The sequence below is a fragment of the Paramormyrops kingsleyae genome, chromosome 12 (assembly GCF_048594095.1).
Source record: "Paramormyrops kingsleyae isolate MSU_618 chromosome 12, PKINGS_0.4, whole genome shotgun sequence".
In the NCBI taxonomy this organism is placed as follows: domain Eukaryota; kingdom Metazoa; phylum Chordata; class Actinopteri; order Osteoglossiformes; family Mormyridae; genus Paramormyrops; species Paramormyrops kingsleyae.
Window position 1 is genome coordinate 13,686,628 of NC_132808.1, and position 11,710 is coordinate 13,698,337.

Genomic DNA, 11,710 nt, shown 5'->3' on the forward strand with positions numbered 1-11,710 from the left:
GACTCCTCCAAACATCCTTATCACAAGACAGTTGCTCTCCCAGACAGCATAGTGAGGTTAGTGTGCCACAGTCATGTTCTAAATGCCAATGTAGTGAATCACTCATGGTTTTCATTCTTTTAATTTCTTACCAGTGGGTGGAGCCTTCTGAATGTGGTTGCCAAAAGGACCTAACTGGGGTGGAATGGATTTGCATTGTCAAAGGACTATATTCAAAACTAGGAAAGGAGAGCATCACCTTTGTTTTCCACCTCACCAGCTAATAAATATACCTGAAAGGTACCCAATCGTGTAAGTGCCAGACTAGCATGTTATCACTAATCAAACCACCATTCTATGACTGTCTATTGTGCTTTCAGGTTAATGTGTCATTATTGCTGACATTTAAAAAATCCTTTAGAATGACCAGGATTTGCTTTTTAAAATTTGTTTCTGGAAAATAGCCAAATAGAATTTATCAGAAATAGATTATTTCTCTTTATATCTTCCATAGATCTAGGGAAAACAGTTTTTAATATTAATTGAAAAATTTGATTTGACAGTAAGAGGTTGTTGGTGAGGTCACACCCCCACACATGTAATGTCATATTAAAGCCCTGACTGTCCTCTTTAATGAATAATAGGACTTAATAGAGTGGCATGTATGGTATGATAAATACTTGTAAAGATATAGAGGCTTGTCTTACCATGTAATGTTTCAAGACCGCTGCCTGGGCTTGGATGGGGACATTCTGATGCACATGTTCAATTGTAAAACAAAATCTGTTTAAGAAGATCCAACCCAAATGTTCAAAACAGAAATAAGAACTTCTCCTTTTAACTATAATGAAAGGATCTTTAATCGATAAACAATAAATCTCAAAACATATTTCTAGGTTTGAGAGTATGCATTTGTTTGTGGATGCCTTGCACTAGTTGGTCTATGTGTGGCTTTATGTATGTGTCTGTTTCTGTGTATGTGTGTCTGTGTGTGGATTAGGTTTATATTACATTGTGGGGACACAATGTTTACTAGTTTGGTTACTTATAGTTTGGTTACTTCCCCCCGAAGCTTCTGGACATCATAGCCACCCTGTACCCTGGTACTGTGAGTGCTGTGCAGAGTGAAGGGAGAACCTCTGTGTTCTTCCCAGTTGATTCTGGGGTTCTCCAGGGGTGTGTTCTTGCTCCTACTCTGTTCAGTGCTTGTATGGACTGGGTGTTGGGCAGGGTCATGGGGTCCAGCAGCTGTGGGGCATTTGTTGGGGAAGAAAGTTTTACTGATCTTGACTTTGCCGACGATGTTGTGATCTTCATGGAGTCAATGGAGACTCAGATTTGGGCTTTTGTGAGAATGAGCGAGGAGTCTGGGATCATGAGTGTCCTGGATTAAAACCTAGATTTAGGCCTAGAATGAACAAAGATAAGAGCAACAAGCACAGTAACCTCTCCATATGCCCCCTCCCCATTACGCATCCAGTCCACTGACTTGATTAGACTGTGTTGGCTCCGTGTTGTTTGAGGAAATGTGGAAAGAAAGCAAATCAAATTAGGTTTAAAAAACTAAAGTGGAAGACCTTTGCTCTTGCTTCCAGCATCAGTGTAGCAGTGGATTCTGGGAAAAGTGGTGATAATGCCTTTGTGTTGCACATGCCTGACACAAGTCACAAATGCAGCTAATGATTAATTCCACTGGGAGAATTTTTCTAACTTTCCTCTGTTTATGTACATTACTGCAGTGAAAAAAATACCAACTGAATTTTCATGGTCTTGCAAATGTAAATATCTGTGAGGCTTTTTATAATCAAGTTTCAAGAGATTTAGTCATTTTCCACTGACCTCATAACTCTGTGTAATATCAGTGGAGACCAGACCTTCTTCTTCCTTCAGTGTCTGTTGTTCTAGCTGCCTGATGCTCTGAAGAATCACAATTTCATTTCATGTGTATGAAATGACAATAAAATGACTTGAAATGAAATAGTTATACTTTAACATCTTCAGCAAGTTAAATTACTGTTAATCTGTTTTCAGCTGGATGTTCAGATGGTGTCTCGCTACAGTGATAAGAGTGCTAGATAGAGAGTGCTAGATCAAATCAGTCTGACTAGAGAAATGGAAATAGAGGTTTTTAACTTCAGACATGACTGAATCTGACCAAATTGACTGTCTGGATTTGTACTGTCTGTACCTGAACTTTACATCTCTGTGTGGGACCAAGATATAGGAAACCATGAGATTTTTTAATTTTTAATCTTTTTAAATTCCTTAATTATGCAACAGCATTCCAATCTCATATTGCAGAAATGTCGTTTTAACAGTCGCCACTTACACTATAAAATCCTGTTAGATGATGGGAAGGATGCAGTCATATAGATTGGAGAGAGTGAATTGGGTGTGTAGGCACTTTTATTAAAAAAAATGATTGCTACTGCACAATCTCGAGTTCAAACCAGATCATGTGCCTTGAACTGCCACATGTCATGAAAGACAGTTATGACAGCTCTATTGTACAAATACTGATATACTAAAGCATTTGCAATAACTATTCAGGGTTATGTTTTTCTCTCATTAGCAACTTACATAGTTGGAATAATTCAGTTGAACTATATACTTGAGCCCCCCACAAATGAGGCTTGTGTTACTCATTTAAGAATCTTCTATACCACCAGTACAGGGTCACAGCTACCCCAGGAAGCATAAAGTAGAAGGAAGGATGCACTCTGCACAGATTGATAGCTGATCTCACAGCACACAATCAAACATTTTGGGCAAGTTATCCACACAGCTTCATCTAACTGAGGGAACAAATTGGAGTGCCTGAAGGAAACCCCAGAGAACCAAGGGAGTAGAAGAAAGCTACACATGCACAGAGGTCACACAGGTCATAGGTCAACAGGTAGAGTCACCAATAAGGAGCTGTTATGGGACGCCGCATACTAGATGATTTAAGATATGTCCAAAGATAAGCAATTGTTTTCCACTCAGAGAAACAATGCCTTCACAAGTCCCTCTGATGTTCTGGGATACTGAAAATAAATGTTTTTCTTTTCATGAGGAAACAAAAAATACCTGCTGTATTACATGAAAATACTGCATGACATCAAACACTTGAACAACAGCATTATGTCAGTGTGTCCAAGTTCCCCCACAGGCTCAGTCTAAAGTGCAGGCACTGATTTGAGCCAGGGAGATACTCGGCATCCAGTGGAAGCATATGAAATCTAAGGGAATGCATTTCCTGCAAGTATACCCATCTCACAAGCATAGGCACCAATGACTGTCCTCCAGAGACCAAAAACAGGAAGTCAGATCACCCTGTGATATGTCTCATTGGCCATAGAGCACAATGTTTTGTCAACAACATTAGATGGTACAAAAAAAAGTTATAGTCATTCCTACCCCTCAGTCCACAGAAGATCCGGTGTGTTAATTCAACATGAGCGAAAGTGGAACAAACTACAACACGTGACATTCTGTAACTGGCATTTCCTTCTAATCAAATTACTGATGTACAGATAAAAAGTATGCATCTTTTATCATTTAATTTTTTATTTTATTTTATCACTCATCAAAATTATTTTGTTGAGTGCCTACGTTTGCAAAGAAATTCAAAAACACTGACTAAGGAAACACTAAGAAAACATTTAAGTACTGGTTCAGTGTTTTTTGGTTGTGTAGCCAGCGGTGGGATTTAAAAAACAATCCTCTGTGACAGCCAAGTTACTATTAAAAAGTGTTGAACCAAGTAGGTAGAGAGAATTTGAAAAATTAACACAATTTATACATTCGTAATTGCAAAGAGTCTGCATATTAAAACTTAATATTAAAAGCCTCCATTCATACAAACCATCATTTTGTTTTCCAGAATTACATAAAGGCAAAAATACAATTGCGCTAATAAGAGAAAGAGAGAGAAGCCCAGAGGCAAAATGCTGAAGCATGTAGCTGCACAGCCCTGCACTCTCACTTCAGCACCTCCGCCCGGCCCTGTGCTGTTTTATTAGAACACTGGGGCAGAATTTGGTTCTAAACAAGGTCAGGTGCCCCTGCTGCCACGGCGACGGCTGTCCCACGTGGGTGGTAGCAATGTTTATGTTGTAGACTACGATTTTGGAAAGGGGCCAGGTTAGACTGACTGCTTCGCTGTGCCGTCGGGGCCACTCCCTGACCCCCTAACCCAGCGTTTCTTATCTTTTTTGAGTCATGGACCCCCTTGTCAGAGGTGGAAATTTCACGTCCAGAATGTAAAAATCCAGACCATGATTTTGTTTCAACCAACCAGTCGAGTATAAAGAGTTACAGTTACAAGGTACTCAACTAGCTTGTTGGAACAAAATGTTGGTCCAGAAATTTAATTTCTGGACCTGAAACTTCCACCTCTGCTCCTTGTTGAATCTGGTGAAAGCTATGGATCCCCTCCCGAAAATATGCACATAAGCATATAAACTAAATTTTTCATGCAATGAATATATTTCACACAAAATATTTCCTAAACACAGTGGCAACAATAAAACAAGTCTATATAAAGTACAATGAGCATAATTGTTCATTTTTAGTCCCATCATTACAGACCCCCTACGACCCATTGACGGACCCCAGGTTAAGAACCCTTGTCCTCACCTAACCTTTACCTATCCTGGCCAATTGTCTTCTTCTCCCTCTGAAATTTACCTTTGGAGTCAGTGGTATGTGCTCAGTCACTGCACAATCTGACTACGGTAACAAAAACATTTCAAAATCAGTCTTGGCTGGGCTGGATGAATGGGGAAGAGTCTTGCTTAACTAGCATTTACTTACCCGACTGAAACCAATATCAAAAAAATTGAATGTATATTTTGCTACAAACCATCGTGCCCTGCTCAGAATAAAAGGCCATTTGTAAGATGTTAATTCAATACATCATCTATGTACGTCATTAAAATTGATCCAAGTTTAAATCTGCAATCATTTTAATTAATCCCATTAAGTTGATGGTTAAATATGTTAAATAATTTTCATAGAAATAGTGTGATGATTATATAATAATGCACAAGGTCTTTTGGTGAGTGATTCCTGTGGAAAAATGGGCAAGTTTCCGCGTCATTCTGTAAAACTTTGACAGTATTACATCTGAACATTAGAGGGCAGCATTTGATTGTATGTAGCCCAGGATTCTCGCTGTATGAGTAGCGTTCAAAGTGATCAGCATTACACGTGATTGCCTGTTAATATTTATTATTTGGTGCGATTTTAATGTGTAGTAGAGTCATGTTTAGAGGATAAAATACAAATGATTTTATGCACAAAGTCGTGGAAAATTTTATATGAAATACTTTTATCTCAGTTTTATCAATCTGAAACTACCTATAGAGTATAGAGGATTCTTCGCATGGCATAACTAAGGGCAGCAACTGATATATGTGCAAAAATATTTTAATTCAGCTGTATAATTATATCATTAATGGTAATTATATAATTATATAGTTTCCAAGTAGAACAAGTTGTTTATCTGAACTTATTGCCTGATTGTTAAATCTGACAACTCAACTGTCATTAAGCTGTTTCAAGACATAAAAATCAACAGTATTGGCCTATACTTGTGAGAAAATCCGTTGGAATTATCTGCGTTTCTACATGAATGGATCCATAACAGTCATCCGATTTTCATCTAACATTCAGTACAGTCCCCCTCCCAAAGGTGTAGGAAGAACAAGGCCAATTCATTTGTTTTTGCTATACATTGAAGATATTTGAGCCGGGAGTTCATAATTTCAGCTTTTATCTTTTGATATTTACATATAGTTGTGTTTAATGACATAGAACATAGTCCCTTTTGTATCAGACCACCCACTTTCTAGGCAAGCAAAAGTATAAGAACAGATAGACATTAAGGTAAATGATGATGCATTTCTGGAATACCGTTTAGTCTGCCTAGGTCTGTATGCGGGGGCTCAGGACAAATACAGCCCTGGAAAGAATCAGACCACAGCAAAAATTTTTGTTTCACTCAATTTTCAAATTATGGGTGTGCATCTGTGAATAATATATATATATATATATATATATATATATATATATATATATATATATATATATATAAACTACAGCCTGGTTGTTTCTTCCTTGCTTTATGGGACCTCCTGCTTCTAGGAGCCTGATATGACCTGTCCTGGCTGTGCACTTCACACCTGCACTTAATGTTTCCCGTTCCTTTTGAAGGTCACTTGATGTCATCCTACGATTCATGAGAATAACTGTCAGATAAGTTAACGGTCATCTCTGGCATTAGAAAGTCGCTTCTGCCCTCTACCTGGCTGGTTTCTAGCCATTCCCAGTGTCTCCTGCTTCACCTTATTCTTGTGTACTGCTGTCTTAGAAATTTTGAACCTGAAATCAACCTGCTGCTCAGCGTAGCCTTCAGCCAGCAGAACCAGGATTAATCCAGGATTTAAAAATGCAGATTTGTTTAAAAATATAAAGTGGTCTCTTAATTATTTCCACAGCTGTATATTAGTCCTAGGAGGACGTTATCAAAAAAGTTTTAATACCACTGGTATCGTGACAAATATTAATTTGTTGTACAAATCCCATAATGCAACGTGTTAATAGAATACATATGGGTTCTCTGGGGAATTAGAAATGAAGCACTTGTAATAATTTTCCACAACTTCCTCTAATGACAATTATATATGAAGGTCTGTAAGGGCCATGGAGTGTTTTTTTTTTGTTTTGTGTACATGCTCATGGCTGCCCTCTGCTGGTCAAATTTTGCTGCCCTCTGTTGTAGTTTAAATTACAAAAATTTTCATCCATATAATATTTTGTGAAGTGGCAGTAACACCCATCAAAGGTCAAACACGGTAAGCAGAGTAGACAGATTGATCATGTTCACAAGGAAAAGCCTCTATCCTCTATCATCCATCTCTTTGCTGTCACTAAGCGCAGTTGCTTCAACTTTTTGCAGTTTGTCTCAAAATTTGAACAGGTCTAGATCTTTGACCTTACAACACATCTGCAAAGGTTGAGAAACATCTGTCATATAATTAGAAGAACAGGTAAGAGCGCACATCATTGGAAAGAATAGGTGAGACACTGCTTCACTGGGTGGGTTAAGAAAGACATTGTATTCCATAACTATCCAATCAGCTACTAAATTCAAGGTGATGAAAAATACATTAGTGAGGTAGAAAATGTTTGGCTTCATTGAGGTTCCTTATATTAAGCTTAGGGTGGTGTTTGCACAATGCTTTGTCAGACATTTGTATCGCCACACTTATTCTGTTTAACATGGTCAATGTGATGACACATTGGCATTTAAAAGACATTTTATGTGATATGAGTGTTCCCCTGTTGTCTTAAGAAACTTCAACTGGCTGCCGTGCAGGTCACTGAAACACTTCCTGTGCAGACCATCTCTGTGCCCATCAGCACGGCCCTTCACCCCAACTGCTCCAGGAACACCTGACAGATGTCTGACCCCAAGCTTACCTCTCACTTTTATGTTTGTTTGTTATTCAGCCTCAAATATAATTATTATACAGTATCAATGAATTATATTAATCACTGACAGGTAAAACACAAAGTTTCACTCACGTACAGCTCAATGGAAATTTAAGGCATATAAAGGGGCTGTAATATTTGGTTTTGTGTAATTAACTGTTCTCATGTTATTTTATTCTCTATTACTTGTTTTTATTTATGTTTTATTTATGTTTATGTTTTGCATTGCATTTTTTGTATTTTTACTATTTCAGATTCTTCTTTAGCCAATGCAATGTTGAATGTTGTCTAAGCACATGAGGCAGCTTAAGTGTCCTGACAGTTGACAGATGTGTGGTTTTGCTTAATGAATGTGCAGGACTGAGCTGACAGTGTGTGCATTGTCTGGTGAAATACCAGTCGAAACCTTCTAAAAGTTATTTTAAATCTATACGCACTTGAACATTATTTTTAACCCAAGTGCGGGTTAAACCCAACCCAAGGGGGGCTGGTGCGGAGGCTCTCCCCGTGCCCCCCCAGGCCCGTGACCTTTACACACAGCAACCTCGTGCTTGTGTGTGTGACAGGAAAGAACTCAGAGGCACAGACTGATTCCAGAAGATATTTTCATGATCAATAACATTTAGCTTAATAACATAAAGTTTCAAAGCTGTACGTGCCATATCAAAGGAGCTGTGAATGTCAGAAGTTGGATGATCTCGCACTATATATGGGACAAGTGGCAACAGTAATGCTCACATATATAGGTGTTTACTTTCCTACATAATGAAATCTACCAATGCTGCGTTTTCTAAATGATGTCTGTTGGCCCTCTTCGCTAAGGTTTAGGATGTGCTGTGATATTTTGTGTGAAAGATAAGATCAGGACAAAACTAATTTTGATTACTTCTTCTCACGAAATATAGAATTATTGAGAGCAACAAAAAGAAAATGAAAGATTACTCATTATTGCTTTTAAATGGGTATTTTATAGTATGAATTCAATCAAATTCTTTAAGAGTGTGAGATTATATAAGCACTGAGACATATTGTTAGCCTCCCCCTGAGTCTGTGAAACCCAGACCCACCCAGCAAACAAGCATGGCATGGTGCAGCTCTTCCTCTGCAATCACTTCTTCTTGGGACGGCTGTGACATGCACAGGTTAAGGCAGCAATGAAGACCACAAACTCGCTGAAATCCACCTCAGAGTCTCCATTGTGGTCTAGGTCCTTCATGAGTTTGTCTACCTCTGCCTGGTCCTTAGGGTTCTGAAACAGAGGAAGGGAATGCCGAGTCTCTCATGATGCCAAACAACCGGTGGCTAAATACTGTAGAACATAAGGGTAATTTCTGGAAAAAATTTGCCTATTCCTCTTTATAGGAAATTATGTGTCTTTGTCCAGTATCAGCAAATTTATGTGTAAGGTTTTATCACAATCTGTCTGTGTGTCCCAGTCAGTTTTAGAGGAATTTTATAACCATTCAGTAATTCAGTAACCATTTTAATAATAACATAATTATCATAGTCAAACATGCAGCAACATTGTGTAACTGCATCACTTAATGCTTCAGGTAGAATGACATTGGTGAGTCCAACCATTCATGCTATAGTTTCTTGTGCTGCTTTTCTGTCCTGATTGGTTAGAACAAAAGCAACGGGTCACTAAACTTATAGTGCATATTATACTTTTATCCAAACAGATTTTCAATTTGAGGACTTATTTCTCAGACATTTTAACAGACGCTCTACTGTTTTAGATCGTTCCTGAACAGGGTGCAGCCAGGGATTTAAACCTGCAGTTTTTAAGGTTTAACTCAAGATACTGACCTGCCATTCTCTAACCCTGGATATATAATTCAGAGGAATTAACCTTTTATCTTACCTTTAAGAATCCAGGTAGCTCTTTCTCCATCAAGGACCTTAGCTCAGACTTGCTCAGCATGTCCTTTTTTCCTTCAGACATTGCATATTTGTCAAAGACACTCATCAACATGGCCATGGCCGTCTCTAGTTGGGTAGGGTTTGCCATTGCTTGGTCAATCGGATGTTGCAGGAAAGAGGGGTAACAAGGCTGAATGAAGGCTGAGGATAGAGGGTTCTCTTATATATGCCTTCATGACTCATATACACCGCATGGGTGTGGGATGCCGTGTCAATAGTGCTTAATCTCCTGCTCTTTTCTCTTTATGCCTTATGTAGACATGCAGCCACACCCAAAGCCAGTGTTTCTCAATCAAGTCCTTGGGGACCCCTAGGAGGCCCACGTTTTTGCTCCCTCCCAACTCCCAGGGAATCGGAAGACAGGAAAACATGTATCACCTGTGGGTCCCCGAGGACTGTTTTGAGAAACCTTCCCTAAGCATCGTCTCAGTAGCTGATGGCTGATGGAAATATTTTGGTGGAAGCTGTACCACGCCATTGGCTTTAAGTATAGCCAGGCACATAGGAAAAACACTTGTTATTGATTTTAACACAACCACACACAATAAGTTCTCTACTTCTGGTGTTTTTCTTTTGTTTTTAATAAAATTTGCACTTTGATATCAGTTGTTTCCAGTTACTTATGCAGTTCACACAGAGGCCAATTGTTTAATTTTGGATTAAATGCTTTCTGTTTCAGCATAATACTTAAAAGCATACCTGGGCGAAGAGCCACTGTCCGTATCATTTTTAATCAAAGGGTGTGGATACTTATACACAGCACTGTATATATGTACCAATTCCCAGAACCACCTAATAAAAAGTAAATATTGTTTAGTCACACAGTTATCAAATGTTTACATTGTGCAGAAGCTTCATACCATGAAGATTGAGTTTATTAGCACAAGGTGACTTAGCCAACTCACAGCAAACCCATTTTTCCTTCTCCTCAAACATTCATTTACTGAACACAAAGTCCCGGCTCTGTGTTCGGCTCTGGTTGTTGGTCGTGCGCGTAAAGATTGACCTGAAAGTGCATTAGTCTGTGCTGATGGCAGGTATTTCCTGGTGACCTGTGCCTGTTAACTATAAAAAGTGTATAGAGTGTATTGGTCTTTTTTATCCCACAATACACAAAACCCCACAAAGTATTTTAGCATTAGATAAAGAAGAGGATGCAAGGTTAACCTACCACACTCACTCATTTGTACAGAATTTTGGGCACTTAGTAGACATGTTTATTCCATCCATCTCCCATTGCGGAAGTCACAGGCACAACTATATCCATCCATCACCACTTAATCCCAACAGGGGTCACAGAGCCTATCCTGGGAACATGGGGTGCAGGCAGGAACCAACCCTGGGCAGGTACCAAAACACCACTGGACACGCACACATAATTTAGACCAGGGGTCTCAAACTCCAGTCCTGGGGGACCAGAGCCCTTCACTGTTTTTGGTTCACCCTCATTTAACACACCTGATTCAACTCCTTGTGCTAATTACCACACAGCTCTTAATTAAGATGAATCATTTGTGGTGAAAGGGGGAAAGAACTAAGCTACATAGGGCTCCGGCCCTCCAGGACTGGAGTTTGAGACCCTTGATTTAGACTCACCAATCAACTTGCCCTGCACACTTTTTGACTGTGGGAGGAAACCAGAGCCCCTGGCAGAGACCCATGCAAACATGGGGAGAGCATGCAAACTCCACACAGAAAGGACCCAGGACCTTCTTGCTGTGAGGCTGCAGTGCTAACCACTGCACAACCATGCCACCTGATCACAACCATAAGCTACGGGCAATTTAAAAATGCCAGTTAGCTCAGGTGGACTTGGAAAAACATACGAAACAGGAAGATCACACCAAGAGAAGAGGTGGGATTGAAGCCGCTAATGCTACCCACTGAGTTGCAGTGCCACCTACAGTCACAATCAATAAACTGTTCTGACAGTCTCAGTTTATAGGACCCCCAATTATTTCATGTTTAATGACAAAACTACCCAGGGTTCGGGTCATGGGGGTAGCAGCTGCAGAGATACCCAGACCTCCCTCTCCCCAGCTACCTCTACCAGCTCCTCGGGGAGGACGCCGAGGTGTTCCCAGGCCAGCCGAGAGATATAATCCCTCCAGCGAGTCCTGGGTCTGCCCCGGGGCCTCCTCCCTGTAGGACATGTACGGAAAACCTCTCCGGGTAGCCGCCCAGGAGGCATCCGCACCAGATGTCCAAACCACCTCGACTGGCTCCTTTCGACGTGGAGAAGCAGCGGTTCTACTTTGAGATTCTCCCAGATATCCGAACTTCTCACCATATCTCTAAGGGAGAGCCCAGGCACCCTGCGGAGAAACCT

The 11,710-nt window shown here is 39.9% G+C and overlaps 1 protein-coding gene across 1 annotated transcript; it reads right to left on the minus strand.

The window, feature by feature from the left end:
- Nucleotides 1–8,403: 8,403 nt before the first annotated feature.
- Nucleotides 8,404–9,535, minus strand: LOC111856449 (protein S100-P). The gene is made up of 2 exons (XM_023836417.2): nucleotides 9,323–9,535; nucleotides 8,404–8,707 (listed from the first exon to the last, which is right to left on the minus strand). The coding sequence occupies exons 1-2, from the start codon at nucleotides 9,467–9,469 to the stop codon at nucleotides 8,567–8,569; spliced, it is 288 nt and encodes a 95-aa protein (XP_023692185.1). The 5' UTR covers nucleotides 9,470–9,535; the 3' UTR covers nucleotides 8,404–8,566.
- Between the last annotated feature and the right edge of the window lie 2,175 nt (nucleotides 9,536–11,710).